This window comes from Manis pentadactyla, chromosome 5 (assembly GCF_030020395.1).
Source record: "Manis pentadactyla isolate mManPen7 chromosome 5, mManPen7.hap1, whole genome shotgun sequence".
Lineage (NCBI taxonomy): Eukaryota > Metazoa > Chordata > Mammalia > Pholidota > Manidae > Manis > Manis pentadactyla.
Window position 1 is genome coordinate 63,911,400 of NC_080023.1, and position 18,678 is coordinate 63,930,077.

General features: G+C 36.5%; 1 protein-coding gene across 6 annotated transcripts in view; it reads left to right on the top strand.

Moving 5' to 3' along the window:
• Nucleotides 1-18,678, top strand: part of MRPL1 (mitochondrial ribosomal protein L1) — a 155,772-nt gene that overhangs the window by 23,678 nt on the left and 113,416 nt on the right. For all 6 annotated transcript variants that reach the window (XR_008997772.1, XR_005031895.2, XM_036920982.2 and 3 more), the window contains exons 3-5: nt 5,895-6,153; nt 8,605-8,688; nt 9,799-9,870. Coding sequence is in view for 4 of the 6 variants with exons in the window: in XM_036920982.2 (XP_036776877.1) it covers nt 5,895-6,153; nt 8,605-8,688; nt 9,799-9,870 (415 nt within the window). In the remaining 2 variants the exon portion in view is untranslated. The remainder of the gene's footprint in view (nt 1-5,894; nt 6,154-8,604; nt 8,689-9,798; nt 9,871-18,678) is intronic.

Sequence of the window (18,678 nt, forward strand, 5' to 3'; positions counted from 1 at the left end):
AGTTGGTGTATACCCAACTGAGTCTATTTGTCAGACTTTTATTCAGTTTTATAAACACTCATTCATTTAAAAATCATATTTCAGTCCCCAGGAATTTCATATTAATTTCAAATTAAATGGACAGGTTTAGCCATGATTAAAAATTTAATGTTGAAATCAGCCTTTTATTTAAAGTTAATCTGTAGGTTATGACACTCATTTTGTTTATTTTAGAGAGTTTATTACTAAAATATGCTCTCTAGCAAGGCTTCTTCTACTGTCCTCACTGCTCTTTTACTAAATGTAAAATGAAAATGGGATTTCTCCTGTTCGGAAGGCTTCAGGATTTTATGGAGTACTTCCAAGGTAGCTACATGTTGCATCCCTATACTTGGGCATCTGCTTAGACTTGTCATTGGTCCAGGACACCTGTATCCCATTATATTAAAAATGAACACTGTCATCTGCTGTTTTGTTGAATTGCTCATTAGCTGGGAGGATACTATTATTAGTTGTGATAATAAGGATTCATTGAATGCTAAAAGTAAGAATGGAATTATATATTGGATTGGTGTTTGAGGTTCTTATTTTTTTTTATACTTTTTAAAAAAATTTGTTATCATTAATCTACAGTTACATGAAGAACATTATGTTTACTAGGCTCCCCACTTCACCAATTCCCCCACACACACCCCATTACGGTCACTGTCCATCAGCGTAGAATCACTACTTGTCTTCCCTGTGTTGCACAGCCCTCCCCATGCCCCCCCTACATGCTAATTATACATGCTAATTGTAATACCCCCTTTCTTCCACACCCCCCTTATCCCTCCCTAGTCCCTTTCCCTTTGGTAACTGTTAGTCCATTCTTGGGTTCTGTGATTCTGCTGCTGTTTTGTTCCTTCAGTTTTTCTTTATTCTTATATTCCACATATGAATGAAATCATTTGATACTTGTCTTTCTCCACCTGGCGTATTTCACTGAGCATAATACCCTCTAGCTCCACCCATGTTGTTGCAAATGGTAGGATTTGTTTTCTTCTTATGGCTGAATAATATTCCATTGTGTTTATGTACCACATCTTCTTTATCCATTGATCTACTGATGGACACTTAGGTTGCTTCCATTTCTTGGCTATTGTAAATAGTGCTGCGATAAACATAGGGGTGCATCTGTCTTTTTCAAACTGAGCTACTGCATTCTTAGGGTAAATTCCTAGGAGTGGAATTCCTGGGTCAAATGGTATGTCTATTTTGAGCTTTTTGAGGAACCTCCATACTGCTTTCCACAATGGTTGAACTAATTTACATTCCCACCAGCAGTGTAGGAGGGCTCCCCTTTCTCCACATCCTCGCCAACATTTGTTGTTGTTTGTCTTTTCGATGGTAGCGATCCTTACTGGTGTGAGGTGATATCTCGTTGTTGTTTTGCATTTCTCTGATGACTAGTGATGTGGAGCATCTTTTCATGTGTCTGTTGGCCATCTGAATTTCTTCTTTGGAGAACTGTCTGTTCGGCTCCTCTGCCCATTTTTTAATTGGACTATTTGCTTTTTGTTTGTTGAGGTGCATGAGCTCTTTATATATTTTGGATGTCCACCCTTTATCGGATCTGTCATTTATGAATATATTCTCCCATACTGTAGGGTAACTTTTTGTTCTATTGATGGTGTCCTTTGCTGTACAGAAGCTTTTCAGCTTGATATAGTCCCACTTGTTCATTTTTGCTTTTGTTTCTCTTACCCGGGGAGATATGTTCATGAAGAAGTTGTTCATGTTTATGTCCAAGAGATTTTTGCCTATGTTTTTTTCTAGGAGTTTTATGGTTTCATGACTTACATTCAGGTCTTTGATCCATTTCGAATTTACTTTTGTGTATGGGGTTACACAGTGATCCAGTTTCATTCTCTTACATGTAGCTGTCCAGTTCTTCCAGCACCATCTGTTGAAGAGACTGTCATTTCCCCATTGTATGTCCATGGCTCCTTTATTGTATATTAATTGACCATATATGTTTGGGTTAATGTCTGGAGTCTCTAATCTGTTCCACTGGTCTGTGGCTCTGTTCTTGTGCCAGTACCAAATTGTCTTGATTACTGTGGCTTTGTAGTAGAGCTTGAAGTTGGGGAGCAAGATCCCCCCCACTTTATTCTTCCTTCTCAGGATTGCTTTGGCTATTTGGGGTCTTTGGTGCAGGTTCAATTTTTGAGACAGAATTTTTTGAACTATTTGTTCCAGTTCATTGAAGAATGTGTTGGTAATTTGATAGGGATTGCATTAAATCTGTATATTGCTTTGGGCAGGATGGCCATTTTGGCAAATATTAATTCTTCCTAGCCAAGAGCATGGGATAAGTTTCCATTTGCTAGTGTCCTCTTTAATTTCTCTGAAGAGTGTCTTATAGTTTTCAGGGTATAGGTCTTTCACTTCCTTGGTTAGGTTTATTCCTAGGTATTTTATTCTTTTTGATGCAATTGTGAATGGAATTGTTTTCCTGATTTTTCTTTCTATTAGTTCATTGTTAGTGTATAGGAAAGCCACAGATTTCTGTGTATTAATTTTGTATCCTGCAACTTTGCCGTATTCCGATATCAGTTCTAGTAGTTTTGGAGTGGAGTCTTTAGGGTTGAGGTTCTTTCTTAAAAAATAATTTTACTGTCATATGCTTCTTCCACATAAGTTTTATAGGATCCTATATTAGTTTTTTATTGTTGCCATACACATTACCACAAACTTCATGACTTTAACACAAGTTTATAATCTTTGAGATCTGTTGGTCAGAAGTCTGACATGGATCTCGCTGTGCTAAAATCAAGGTGTCAGCTGGTCTTTGCTCCTTTTTAAAGGCCTTAGGGGAAAATCTGTTTACTTGATTCCCAGCTTCTAAAGGCTACCTACATTCCTTGGCTTGTGGACCCCTCTCTCAATTTTCAAAGCCAGGAATGGCAGATGAAGTCCCTTTATGCTTGAATTTCTCGTGTCACTTCCTTCTTTGTCAGATACAGATGGGAAAGGGGAAAGTTTCTGTGCTTTCAAGGATTTGTGTGGTTAGTTGCGCCCACATGGATAATCTAGGATACTCTCCCCATCTCAAAGTCTTTAACCTTAATGACATCTGCAGAGTCCTTTTTACTATGTTAGTATATACATCTTTGGAATGTCATTATTCTGCCTACCACAGAATCCAAACATATTTCTAGAACTTTATTTCACTAATTTAAAACTTTCATGGTGTGGGGAAAATGGAAGTCCTATGGCCAGGATCCTCATCTGACCCTAAACTACTTGATGATGTAATTGGCCTACTGGTAGGTAATGCTTCCACACCCATAGGTGGTAAGCCATTATTGACTGAGTCACTATATGAAGAGCTCTGCCCAGTGTTCTGGATGGAGGCAGAGACAGAAGTGGATGGACCTACAGAGTGCTGGATGTAGACGTGATTCTAGTGCTTGACTTACCACTGGGAGAATAAAGCTGGGTAAAAACTCTTTTACCCACAAGAACTTCCACTGTCATTTCTCAGTCTCACTGAATCCATAGTGAACTTGCAGTGGTCTGAAACCCTCAGGCAAGACATGGTTAAAAGATTATAGATGTGATTTGAATTAATGCTGAGAAAATATATCATCTCTAGTTCTTTTTTTTCTCAGCTTCAAACTCTTTATTGCAATTACCTGTTGAACATATTTTCTTAGATATCTTGTAAACACCTTGTTAGCTTTTGCTGTGTAAAAGCCACCCCACAATTTCTTATTATTACTGATAAAGTGGATGGATGGAGTAGGTTTGGATGGGTGTCTCCGAACCTTGGCTTGGCTGGCTACACATCTCTGAGTCTGCTGGTAGGTGAGAATTGTCTAATCTAGCTTGGGCCCTGTGAGGAGCAGCTTTGTTTCACATGGCCCCCAACCTTTGGGCTAGCACAGGCATGTTCTTATGAAAATGGCAGAAATACAAGCATACAACTGGAAACAAATGAAGCCTCTATGGGCCTAAGTTTAGAGCAGAGAAACTGTCACTTTGCCTTATTTTGTTTGACCAACTATATGGCCAAATCAAGGTGTTGGGAAACATACTGCAGTCTTTTAAGTGGGAGGAACTGCAAAGTCTCTTAGCAAAGGGACTGGAACAGAGAGATAAAGAATTAAGACAGTGATGCAACTAACCCCACAATCAAACTCTGTATTGCCCCAAACTGAACTCATCTCTGTGACTTCTTCCCTCACAGGAAGTCTGTTTTGCATTCCTTATTTCTGGTCTTAATGATACTGTTTCATGCCTAGTCACCCAAGTCAGAAACCTAAGAAGTATTCTAGAGTCTCCTCTTTCCCTTTTCTTTATCTTCAATATTTACCATCACTGCTCTGGTTCAGACTGTCATAACTCCTTGAGAAGAGAGGAAGGAAATAGTCTCTTAGCTGTCTCCAAACCAGTTTCCTTCAAATCCACCCCTCATATTGCAGCTGGAATACTTTGACTTAAAATACAAATGTCACTCCTGTTTAGTGGCTTCTCATTGCCTCCTGAGGAGGTTTTCTGTGATCTAGATACTCCAGGCTCATCTGCTCTTTCCTGCCTCCTGCTTTACCCTTTAGTTTAGTAGTAAGCAAAGGACAACCAGTTGGCCAAAATTCTGGTCTGCCATGTGATTTTTCTATGGTTCATAAGCTAAGAATGGTTTTTACATATTTTATATGATTGAAAAAAGGAAAAAAAACAGCATTTTGTGACACATGAAAATCATGAAATTTAAACCATTGTTCATAAATAAAGTTTCATTGGAACCAGCTATACTCATTCATTTATACTATCTATGGCTGCTTTCATATGAGATAAGAGACAACAAAATATTTCCAATCTGGTCCTTACAGAAAAGTTTGTCAACTCTTGCTCTAGTCAGTTAGAACTTATAATAGCTCCCTTTGTGCGCCATTCTATTTCATGCCTCTTTTATTATGTTGTTTCTTTGCCTGGGTAACTACTTTTAAAAAATAGCTTTATTGAGGTATAATTTACATTTCATACAATTCACCCATCTAAACTACAGTTCACTGGTTTTTAGCATATTCTTGGAGTGGAGTAGTCATCACCACAGTCTGTTTTAGAACATTTTCATGATCTTCCCCCAAAACCTCATGCCCATTAGTGGTCACTCCCCATTTCCCTAACCCCACCCCCCATTCCCAGACGACCACTAAATCTACTTCAGTCTATAGATTTTGCCCATTCTTGATATTTCGTGTAAATGGAATCATACAATATGTGTTTTTTTGTGTGTGGCTTCTTTGATTTAGCATAATTTTTTAAGGTTCATACATACTTCAGCACTTTATCAGTACTTCATTCCTTTTCATTGCTGATCAATATCCCACCAAGGATATACCACATTTAATGTATCCATTCATCAATTGATAGACATCTGGGTTGTTTTCACTTTTGACTATTTTGAGTAATGCTGCTATGAACCTTTGTATTTAAGTTTTTATGTGGTCACATGTTTTCATTTCTCTTGTGTATGTGCCTGGGCTTCTTTTTCCTTCAAGAATTGACTTTGAGGTCATCTCTTCTGGAATCTTTTCATAGCCTCCTAAGCTGGGTTAAATGTCTTTTCCCTGTGGTTCTGATAACACTCTCATAGTAACTTACCACATGATACTGAACTTACCTGTTTATATGTCTGTCTCTATTCTAAATTTCTGGAGAGCAGCATTGATGTCTTACCTAACTGTATCAACTGCAAACAGTACAAAAATTCGTTTAATGTTAGTTAAACTAGAAAAACTGTAAAGTAAGCTATGCTTTCAAATTAAAAATAAACCATCTTTTGTTATTTTTCTCACATATGTTGGCTTTTTAAAGAAAAGTCTCATAATACAAATTAATAACTGATCTTGAATTTATCTGTTTTTAAGGTCTACAAAGAAAACAAAAAAAGGTACAAAACAAAAGGCATTAGATGAGAATAAAGAAGAGATAAAAAAAATAAAGTCATATCCCTTTATGGAAGGTGAACCTGAGGATGATGTCTACTTAAAACGCTTGTATCCAAGGCAGATATATGAGGTGGAGAAAGCTATTCAATTACTTAGAGAATTTCAAATTCTGGACTTTACTAATCCAAAACAAGGTGTTTATATTGATTTGACACTGGATATGGCACTGGAGAAGAAGGTATGTAGACTCAATTAAAATAAACTTATTCCTGAACAGTGGTTGTATGAATTGCTGTTTCTAAATTTTAAAAATTCTGTTTCCTATAATTCTAGAAAGCCTTATGTTCTTTCTGTACTTTAGGATGAAAAATGTTCATATGAAAATTTTGCAAGTATAAAATTTAATGTTGAACATCTTCTGCCGAGTTAATGAACATATATTTCCTAATCATCTGAAAATCACTGATACAAATTTCAACAGAAATAGTGTTAAAATTAATTGAGATGTTATTATAACTTTGAAAACTACCTTAAACTACCTGGGCATCATGTTCCTTTCTGTAAATGGGCTTCAGATGAGCTCTGGCCTTCAGGTATGTTCCATAAAGCCCTGGGTTGATACTGAGTTTGCATGGGTAGGGTGCTGAGCCCCTCACTCTTGCCTCCACCAGAATCTCTGATTTATCTGTTTATATATTGCAATTCCATGGAAGACTTTTGTTGTAAAACTCTAAAAGTAGGGGAAACACTAGATTAGAATTGAAGTCCATTATAGCTCTGAATTTATAAGCTGCTCATTTAAGGAATCTAATTTTCTTGAATATGATATTTACATTTTTATTCTGAGGATGTCTTTTTTTGGGAAAAAAGAAGGTTTACAGTTTTGAAATACATTTTAACAATCTCAATAACAACAACAATAATTGAACACTTAGGAGGAGGGGTTACAGTTTAGCACTAAGAGGATGGGCTCTGGAGTCAGATTACATACAGTACAGGCCAGAATCCTGGCATCACCATTTACTTGCTTTTTGACTTTGAGCCTCTTATCTAACTTCTTTAAATCACAGGTTTTTTATCTCTTTATAAAGGGAGATAAAATGCTTTGTTCATCTGGTTATTACAAGGAATAAATGAAATAATACATGTAAGGGACTTGGTAAGTGTTTAATAATAGCAATCAACACTTACTGGAAACTTTCTACGTACCAGCAGCCACAATGCTAAATGCTTTGCATGTATTTTCTCATTTAATCCTTTAATAACTGTAGAAGAGGAAGCTGAGACACAGAAACTGAAATAACTTTCTCAAGGTTATAGAGTAGGGAGCAGAATTAGGGTTTGAACCAAGGTGTCTCATTTCTTAGTTCTTTTTTATTATGAACAGTTTATACCAGCCATGATGTAATTTTATTTTATATCATAGTTATAGTTAGTTCACTGTTAGTTATTTTATTTAAAAAATGTTGTAGTGTCCAAGATTATCTCTTTCTTAGTTAACAATGTGGTTAATAATGAATTCTTGTAGGATCACAAGCTTCATTTCATAAATATTTATAAATGAGTAATATTGAAAGGGTACTATTGTCTTCATAAGATATTTTTTGTTCTTGATAGAGTTCTTGTACAAGCCAATATTCCCAGGGGATACTATCATTGCGATTGCTTGCCATTGAAAAATTTACTGAAACCATGTTAGTGGCAAAGAAGTGCCAGTCAAGAAAATTAGTTGCATGTCTATATAAAGTGTGCTTAAGAGTTTATGGTGTCCTGTCTGAAAAGAAGTCCACAGGAGGTTATCTCTACTCAAAAGTTTTTCAAAAAATATAATCTTTCAGCCGGTTTTATTAGGGAGCAAACCCCTTTTCTCTTTCCTCCATACCTTCAGACTACCCTGTAACTATGGGCCTAGAACTTGTTTCCATGTGAAGTCTCCCTAAAAGATGAGCCACAAACTTAGACAGGACCTTGACCAAATGACTAAACAAATCAGTTCTAAGGCTCTGGAGAATCTCCATCCATATTTGGGTACCTCAAATCTATGTCATTATTTATTTTGGTTTTTCTACCTGAATACCAAATACATTTGAAGGTGTGGGTGGTCCAGGTTGTTTCAAAAATAGAGCCACTTATAAGAGCCTTTCATGCTTGGCATTCTGTCTTAGACTTAGGGTTAATATCAGTGATCTTTTAGCACCAGTGATGGAGATTTAAGGGTGAGCTTATGAGCAAATGGCTGGATATTGTCTCTTGTTCCATATGCATAGCTGTCTCCATGTCCTCCTTAAAGGTGTCAAAAAATTACATGTTCTTTTGAATTTTATTCAAGGGCAAACTTTGACATCCATCATGTAGAAAGCATTGTACTAGGTGCTGGGGAAAATGTGGATATGCAAACACATCTGTTAATATATGAGAGACTGATGAAAGATGTAGAGACAGAAGCCAAGTGCCATGGCAGTATGGAGCTGAGAAAAGAGATTTAGATTTTCATTATGGCTTCTTGCAAAAGAAATACAATCTCTTTTACTTTGAATTGTAATCAGTGAACAGTTGTAGATTAATGAGAGGACATATGGTAGAACTAAAACATTAAAAACAAAACATGTCAGTTCTCTTTTTTATATATGTGAGAGATACAGAAAAAAATAATTTTTTCATCATTATTTTTCCATTGTTGTATATTTAGAAAATTGTGGAGCCATTTGCCAGTGTTGTTAGTTTTCCATATCCGTTTGCTTCAGAAATCAATAAAGTTGCTGTATTTACAGAGGTGAGTAACCTTTGTCAACTTTTTATCATTTAATTTTTTTACATATCACATTAGTCAGTGATTAGAATAATTGACCAAGTAGAGTTAGAGAAAATCCTGACATTCACTTAGTCTTACTTTTCCCATTTGAAGCTCAAAGCAGTTAGATGACTTATTGACATTATGTTATTAGTTGAGAAAGAGCTAAATTAGCACATTAGCTTCATTGTTATTACTCTACCACATCATATTTCTCACAAGAAACTGAAGAGAAGTCTAGAATTTATTCTATAGCTCCTGCTTAGAATTCTATAACAACAATAAAATTATTTTAGAGCTGTGTGCTCACTTAGTGCTGTGAAGATACAGAAACTACTCTTTTCAAAAGATCTAGTCTGGAAAGTCAAGAAAGTCAAAGCTGTAACAAATACAGTAATACAGCTTTTTGTCGATCTTTTTGTATTATAAAAATTTGTTTATAATGTATTTATGAATTTGTTTTGTTGAGTATTTTGATTCCTCTCCATCAGTGCCTCACTTTCAAGGAAGAATTTCTTTACCTTCTTTCCAGAAAAGTAGAGAATATAGCTGTTGGAATGCCAAAGAACTTGAGTAAGGGAGTGATATATTTTCACAGTAAAACCAAATGGCGTAAATGGAACATGGAAAGAAAATAACTAATACCATGTATTTTTCTTTTGAATTTTCAGATAACTGGCTGATTTTGGTTGTCTTATTCCTTAAATCAATTTTTTTCCTCTTCCATATTGATTTGATAAAATGTCGCCATTTAAGTTAGAAAAAATAAATATATTTTAACCCTTTACTTTTGGAAGATGGTATATTCATGGCATTGGACACTTATGTTGAGTTACTTGGTAGGTTCCTAATGGGCCATTTTGATGAATTTTCTCATAGGTTAGTCAAGAAACACCTTACCTTAATTAACTACAAACTAAACTTGTTCTGAATGTAATATCTCTGATGCAGCAAATTGAGAATGGATGTGTTTTCAATTAAAAGTAAAAACTGCAATTTTTATCTTCAACTGTGATATTGTATCTGACAAAATACTTGAAAGTAGACTGAATTTGTTTAAAGATTAATATTAAAACTATTGTATTTTGGTAGAATGCATCCGAGATTAAAATAGCAGAAGAAAACGGAGCTGCATTTGCAGGAGGAGCTAATCTGATTCAGAAGGTACAGTGTTGTTTTCATGTTCATTAGTTATAGAAATTGTTCTGTTCTTTGCCATCCATTGATTTATTATGTGTAGAACATAACCACTATGCTCATATCTTTTGATAAATGGTGGGTAGAGCTTTATAGAACAGGAAAATTTTTTTCTAATCTTTTGAATCTCAAAATCAAGCTAAAAAAAAACTATTGAGACAGTCTGATGTTAATTATACCTGATTTATACTCTCATTTCTTCTTTTCCCCTTGCTTCAGCCATGTTTGTGAGAGTTTTATGGGTAGACTGGGAAGGGCAATATGACTCTTTGTGGCTTGAATGTGAGATTTAAAATGAAACCCAAAAGGTAGCTCATATGGTGTCTCTATTCATGTTTTGAAGATCAAATATTGTTTTCCCTTCTTGGAGTGAAAAGTGTGATTAGCTTTAGTAGATCACAAAGGATAGTATCTGACCTCTATAGTAATATGGTACTTCTTGGTTACTCTTAACTGGTACCCCCTCCAAGGCAGTTTCAGAGTGGCATAGGCTCAGCATGAAGCAGCAAATGATTATGTAGCCTGCCTTGAGAAAATAACGAAGAATTTGTGGAGCCCTTTTGAAACAAGAACCATTTTTTTCTTAAGTGTTAGGAGGAAGATGCATGTCTGTTGAATATTGGGAGTTACTACTGAAAATACAAAAGATTATCCTTAACATTCTCCAGAGTATTCTCTTCTAAATTTAATCACTTAGATTATTGAATACTTTTGTTTTTAGAATAGGAAAAAGTTGATTTGAAAATTTATCTTTTGTCCTATATCCAGATTTTGATTTGGGGCAAGTTTGAGCTGAGCCCATCCTTTGGGATGCACAGCAGTAGTGTTTTTCTCCACTAGTAGTACTTTAAGTTTGGTGGAGTTTCTGGACTTTTAAGTTTTCTCCAGTAGTACCTTAAATTTGGTGGAGATTCTGTATTTTTAAGGAGAGTCTCTAGAATGACTTTTGGGAATAGAACTAATGGAAAATACAAAGAGATTGTGCTATCATACGGGTTCTAGGTCACAAAGGGTAGTACCCAATTTTCTGATGTATCATAAATTTTAATTAAGCAAAATTATTTTCATTTTTTTAAATTGAAGTATCTTTGATATACAATCTTATATTGGTTTGAGATATACAACACAGTGGTTCAACAGTTACCCATGTTATTAAATCCTTACCCTGACTAGTGAGGTTACCATCTGTCAACATAGAAAGATGTTACAGAATCACTGGCTATGTTTTCAATGCATTCATCCCTGTGACCAACTTATATTATAACTGAGAATTTTTGTGCCCTTATCCCCCTCCCCTCCTACTCACCTCAGCCTTTCCTCCGTAGTAACCATTAGTCACTTCTCAGTGTCTGTAAGTCTACTGCTGTTTGCTTTGTTTTTATGTTCCACAAATAAGTGAAACCATACAGTTATTTGTTTTTCTCCACCTGGCTTATTTCACTGAGCATAATACCCTCTAGATCCACCCATGAGTTGCAAATGGCAGGATTTTTTTTTCTTTTATTGTAATATTAATATATGATCTTACGTTGGTTTCAAATGTACATCACAGTGGTTCAGCAGTCCCTGTGATCAACTTATATTGTGATTGCTAGGTATTGTGGCCCTTTATCCCCCTCCCCCCTTGGTAACCACTAGTCACTTCTCAGTGTCTATAAGTCTACTACTGTTTTGTTCCTTCTTTTTTGCTTTGTTTTTATATTCCACAAATAATTAAAATCATATGGTATTTGTTTTTCCCTGGGTTATTTCACTGATTCCTCCAGGCTGTTGCAAATGGCAGGATTTCTTTTCTTTTTATGGCTGAATAATACTCCATTGTGTATATGTACCACCTCTTCTTTATCCATTCACCTTTTGATGGACACTTAGGTTGTTTCCATATCTTGGCTATTGTAAATAGTGTTGTGATAAACATAGGGGTGCATATATCTTTTTGAATCAGGGATTTTGTTTTCTTTGGGTAAATTTCTAGGAATGGAATTACTGGGTCAAATGGTATTTCTATTTTTAGTTTTCTGAGGAACCTCCATACTACTTTTCATAGTGTCTATACCAATTTACATCCCACCAACAGTGTATTAAGGATCTCATTTCTCTACATCCTCACCAACACTTGTTATTTCTTGTCTTTTGGATAGTGGCCATTCTAACTAGTTTCATTTATCTAACTGCTTTATTCTTCTCTATTTTATTTATTTCTGCTGTGATCTTTATTATGTTCTTCTTTCTACTAACTTTGGGTTTCATTTGTTCTTTTTTTTCTATTTTTTTAAATTGTTTGGGATTGTTCTTGTTTCTTGAGGTAGGCTTGTATTACTATGTACTTCCCTCTTAGTACCACTTTTTCAGTGTCCCACAATTTTTGGACTGTTCAGTTTTTGATTTCATTTATCTTCATGTACTTCTTGATTTCTGTTTTAATTTGTTCATTGATCCACTGATTATTTAGGTGTGTTGTTTAGCCTTTATGTGTTTGCAGGCTTTTTGTTTTCCCTATATAATTTATTTCTAGTTTCATACCAATGTAGTCTGAGAAGCTGCCTGATACAATTTCAATCTTTCTTAATTTATTGAGGCTCTTTTTGTGGCCTAGTACATGATATATTCTGGAGAACCTTCCTTGTATACTTGGGAAAAAATGTGTATCATGCTGCTTTTGGGTGGAATGTTCTGTAGATATCTGTGAAGTCCATCTGATCTAACATATTGTTCGGTGCCTGTTTCCATAATTATTTCTGTCTGGTTGATCTGTCTGTTGATGTGAGTGATGCATTAAAAGTTTTCTAAAATTAATGTATTTCAATGTATATCGCCCCCCCTTTTTTTATTAAGGCATTATTGATTTACACTCTTATGAAGGTTACACATGAAAAAACAATGTGGTTACTACATTTACCCTTATTATCAAGTCCCCACCCAAACCCCAATGCAGTCACTGTCCATCAGTACAGTAAGATGACGCAGATTTCACAATTTGCCTTCTTTGTGCTACACTGTCTTCCCTGTGACCCCTCACAGCATGCATACTAAACATAACATCCCTCAATCCCCTTCTCCCTCCCTCCCCACCTGCCTTCCCACATCCCTCCCCAATGGTAACCACTAGTTCCTTCTTGAAGTCTGTGAGTCTGCTGCTATTTTGTTCCTTCAGTTTTGCTTCGTTGTTATACTCCACAAATGAGGGAAATCATTGGGCACTTGTCTTTTTCTGCCTGGCTTATTTCACTGAGCATAGTGTCCTCCAGCTCCATCCATGTTGTTGCAAATGGTAGGATTTGTTTCTTTCTTATGGCTGAATAGTATTCCATTGTGTATATGTACCACATCTTCTTTATCCATTCATCTACAGATGGACGCTTAGGTTGCTTCCATATCTTGGCTATTGTAAAAAGTGCTGCAATAAACATAGGGGTTCATATGTCTTTTTGAATCTGAGAAGTTGTATTCTTTGGGTAAATTCCAAGGAGTGGGATTCCTGGGTCAAATGGTATTTCTATTTTTAGTTTTGTGAGGTAACTCCATATTGCTTTCCACAATGGTTGAATTAGCTTACATTCCCACCAGCAGTGTAGGAGGGTTCTTCTTTCTCCACATCCTCACCAGTATTTGTTGTTCTTAGTCTTTTTGATGCTGGCCATCCTTACTGGTGTGAGGTGATATCTCATTGTGGTTTTAATTTGCATTTCCATGATTAGTGATGTGGAGCATCTTTTCATGTGTCTGTTGGCCATCTGAATTTCTTCTTTGGGGAACTGTCTCTTCATATCCTGCCCATTTGTTAATTGGGTTATTTGCTTTTTGGGTGTTGAGGTGTATAAGTTCTTTATATATTTTGGATGGTAACCCCTTATTGGATATGTCATTTACAAATATGTTCTCCCAATACTGTAAGATGCCTTTTTGTTCTGTTGATGGTGTCTTTTGCCATACAGAAACATTTTAGTTTGATGTAGTCCCCTGAGTTCAATTTTGCTTTTGTTTCCCTTGCTCTAGAAGGTGTGTTCAGGAAGAAGTTGCTCATGCTTATATTCAGGAGATTTTTGCCTATGTTGTCTTCTAAGAGTTTTATGGTTTCATGACTTACATTCAGGTCTTTGATCCATTTCGAGTTTACTTTTGCGTATGGGGTTAAACAGTAATCCAGTTTCATTCTCTTGCATGTAACTGTCCAGTTTTGCCAAAACTAGCTGTTGAAGAGGCTGTCATTTCCCCATTGTATATCCATGGCTCCTTTAATATATATATTAATTGACCATATATGTTTAGGCTAATATCTGGACCCTCTATTCTATTCCACTGGTCTATGGGTCTGTTCTTGTGCCAGTACCAAATTGTCTTGATTACTGTGACTTTGGAGTAGAGCTGGAAGTTGGGGAGCATATTCCACCCCAGCTTTATTCTTCCTTCTCAGGATTGCTTTGGCTATGGCGGTTTTTTGTGGTTCCATATGAATTTTAGAACTATTTGTTCCAGTTTGTTGAAGAATGCTGTTGGCATTTTGATAGGGATTGCATTGAATCTGTAGATTGCTTTAGGCAAGATGGCCATTTTAACAATATTAATTCTTCCTATCCATGAGCGTGGGATGTGTTTCCATTTATTGGTACCTTCTTTAATTTCTCTCATGAGTGTCTTATAGTTTTCAGAGTATAGGTCTTTCACTTACTTGGTTAGGTTTATTCCTAGGTATTTTATTCTTTTTGATGCAATTGTGAATGGAATTGTTTTCCTGATTTCTCTCTCTACTAGTTCATTGTTAGTATATAGGAATGCCACAGATTTCTGCTCATTAATTTTGTATGCAACTTTGCTAAATTCAGATATTAGATCTAGTAGTTTTGGAGTGGATTCTTTAGGGTTTTTTATGTAGAGTATCATGTTATCTGCAAACAGGGACAATTTAACTTCTTCCTTGCCAATCTGGATGCCTTTTATTTCCTTGTGTTGTCTGATTGCTGTGGCGAGGACCTGCAGTACTATGTTGGATATAAGTGAGGAGACTGGGCATCCTTGTCTTGCTCCAATCTTAGATGAAAAGCTTTCAGCTTCTCGCTGTTAAGTATAATGTTCACTGTGGGTTTGTCATATATGGTCTTTATTATGTTGAGGTTCCTGCCCTCTCTACCCATTTTGTTGAGAGTTTTTATCATGAATGGGTGTTGAATTTTGTCAAATGATTTTTCAGCATTTATGGAGATGATTATGTGGTTTTTGTCCTTCTTTTTGTTGACGTGGTGGATGATGTTAATGGATTTTCGAATGTTGTACCATCCTTGCATCCCTGGAGTAAATCCTACTTGATCATGAAGGATGATCTTTTTGATGTATTTTTGATTTGGGTTTGGTAATGTTGAGTATTTTTGCATTTATGTTCATCAGGGATGTTTGTAGTTTTCTTTTTTTGTGGTGTCCGCCTGGTTTTTGTATTAAAATGATGTTGGCCTCATGGAATGAGTTTGGCAGTATTCCATCTCCTTCTGCTGTTTGAAAAACTTTAAGGAAGATGGGTATTAGGTCTTCACTAAATGTTTCATAAAATTCTGCTGTGTAGCCATCTGGTCCAGGGGTTTTGTTCTTAGGTAAGTTTTTGATTACCATTTCAATTTCGTTGCTGGTAATTGGTCTGTTCAGATTTTCTGTTTCTTTCTGGGTCAGCCTTGGAAAGTTGTATTTTTCTAGAAAGTTGTCCATTTCTTCTAGGTTATCCAGTTTGTTAGCATATAATTTTTCATAATATTCTCTAATAATTCTTTGTATTTCTGTGGTGTCCATAGTGATTTTTCCTTTCTCATTTCTGATTCTGTTTATGTGAGTAGATTCGCTTTTTTTCTTGATAAGTCTGGCTCGGGGTTTATCTATTTTGTTTATATTCTCAAAGAACCAGCTCTTGCTTTCATTGATTCTTTGTATTGTTTTATTTTTCTTGTTTTTATTTATTTCTACTCTAATCTTTATTATATCCCTCCTTCTAGTGATTTTGGGCCTCATTTTTTCTTCTTTTTCTAGTTTTGTTAATCGTGAGTTTTAACTGTTCATATGGGATTGTTCTTCTTTCCTGAGGTAGGCCTGTATTCCAATATACTTTCCTCTTAGCACAACCTTTGCTGTGTCCCACAGATTTTGCCATGTTGAATTGTTGTTGACATTTGTCTCCATATATTGCTTGATGTCTTTTTATATTTGGTCATTGTTCCATTGGCTTTTTAGGAGCATGTTGTGAAGCCTCCATGTGTTTCTGGGCTTTTTCATTTTCTTTGCGTAATTTATTTCTAGTTTCATACCTTTGTGGTCTGAGAAACTGATTGGTACAATTTCAGTCTTTTTTAATTTACCGAGGCTCTTTTTGTGGCCTAGTATATGATCTATTCTTGAAAATTTTCCATGTGCACTTGGGAAGAATGTGTATTCTGCTGCTTTTGGTTGTAGAGTTCTGTAGATGTCTGTTAGGTCCATATGTTCTAATGTGTTGTTCAGTGTCTCTGTCTCCTTACTTATTTTCTGTCTGGTTGATCTGTCCTTCAGAGTGAGTGGAGTGTTGAAGTCTTCTAGAATGAATGCATTGCACTCCATTTCCCCTTTTAATTCTGTTAGTATTTCTTTCACATATGTAGGTGATCCTGTGTTGGGTGCATAGATATTTATAATGGTTATATCTTCTTGTTGGATTGACCCTTTTATCATTATGTAGTGTCCTTCTTTGTCTCTTGTGACTTTCTGTGTTTTGAAGTCTATTTTGTCTGATGCAAGTACTGCAACTCCTGCTTTTTTCTCCCTATTAGTTGCATGAAATATCTTTTTCCATCCCTTCACTTTTAGTCTGTATGTCTTTGGGTTTAAAGTGAGTCTCTTGTAGGCAGCATATAGATGGGTCTTGTTTTTCTTTGCATTCTGTGACTCTCTGTCTTTTGATTGGTGTGTTCAGTCCATTTACATTTGTCCCAGGGTGTGTTCAGTCCTCTCTTTTGTCCCAGGGTGATTCTTGATAGGTATGTACTTATTATCCTTGCAGGCTTTAGATTCTTGGTTTCCAAAGGTTCAAGTTTAACTTCCTTACTGTCTAAGAGTCTAACTTAACTCACTTAATGTGCTATTACAAACACAACCCAAAGGTTCTTTTTTTTTTCTCCTCCTTTTTCTTCCTCCTCCATTTTTTATATATTAGGTTCTGTATTCTGTACTCTTTGTCTAATCCCTTGATTGACTTTGGGGATAGTTAAGTTAATTTTGCATCTGCTTTGTAATTAGCTGTTCTACTTTCGTTACTGTGGTTTTATTACCTCTGGTGACAGCTAGCAAACCTTAGGAACACTTCCATCTATAGCAGTTCCTCCAAAATGCACTGTATAGATTGTTTGTGGGAGGTAAATTCTCTTAGCTTTTTCTTATCTGGAAATTGCTTAATCCCTTCTTCAAATTCAAATGATTATCTTGCTGGATAAAGTAGTCTGTTCAAGGCCCTTCTGCTTCATTGCATTAAATATATCATGCCACTCCCTTCTCGCCTGTAAGGTTTCTGTTGAGAAGTCTGATGTTAGCCTGATGGGCTTTCCTTTGTATCTGATCTTATTTCCGTCTCTGGCTGCTTTTAGTAGTCTGTCCTTATCCTTGATGTTTGCTATTTTAATTACTATATGTCTTGTTGTTGTCTTCCTTGGGTCCCTTTTGTTGGGAGATCTGTGGATCTCCATGGCTTGAGAGACTATCTCCCTCCCCAGATTGGGTAAGTTTTCAGCAATTACCTCTTCAAAGACACTTTCTATCCCTTCTTCTCTCTTCTTCTTCTGGTACCCCTGTAATGCGAATATTATTCCATTTTGATTGGTCACCCAGTTCTCTCAATATTCTTTCATTCTTAGAGATCCTTTTTTCTCTCTGTGCCTCAGCTTCTTTCTTTTCCTCTTCTCTAGTTTCTGTTTCATTTGTCGTCTCCTCCGCTGTATCCAATCTGCATTTAATACCCTCCATTGTGCTCTTCAATGATTGGATCTCTGACCGGAATTCTTTCCTGAGTCCTTGAATATCTTTCCTTACGTACATGAGCATGTTAATGATTTATATTTTGAACTCCCTTTCAGGAAGAGTCATGAGGTCCATGTCATCTTTCTCAGGAGTTATATTAATTTTACTTTGAACCAGGTTCCTTTGGCGTTTCATATTTTTATATAGTGCCCTCTAGTGCCCAGAATCTCTACTGTCTGGAGCTGCTCAGCTCCTGAAGCAATGTTGGGGATTGCAGGGGAGTGGTATTTGTGCTGGGGCGTGAGGGGGAGGAAAGAGCTGTTTCCTGCTTCCCAACTGCTATGCCTGTCTCCACTGCCTGAACCAGTGGCCTTAGCACAGAGGTATAAGCCTCTGTGCTTTGCATTTGTGGTTCCTGTAGGTCTTCCCTCTGGCTGGCCCAATGCCAGGGTAGGGTTTTCTGGTTTACACGCCAGGTGGGGCTGGCCGGGAGAAAGTTGCAGTAAGCTGTGTATCACAAGGGGGTCCTTGGAGCTGTGTTGCCAGCCAGGGAGCTGGAGCACCTGAAGATCATGAAAGCTCCCAACCTGCTGGGCAGAATACACCTGGACAATTTTGTCTACCTGTCCTTTCTCCTGAGCAGTAAGCTCTGTGGAATCCTTGCCCCTTTAGCAGCCCTCTTGCTAAGGGCTTCCTTGTTAGGAAGTCTCTCAGACTGCCTGCCTCTCTTTTGTCCTAGAGCAGCCGGATATGGATCCCTGCTTTCCACAAGCAGCTGGAATATCAGTCTCTCCAGGAATTCTGCCTGCCTTA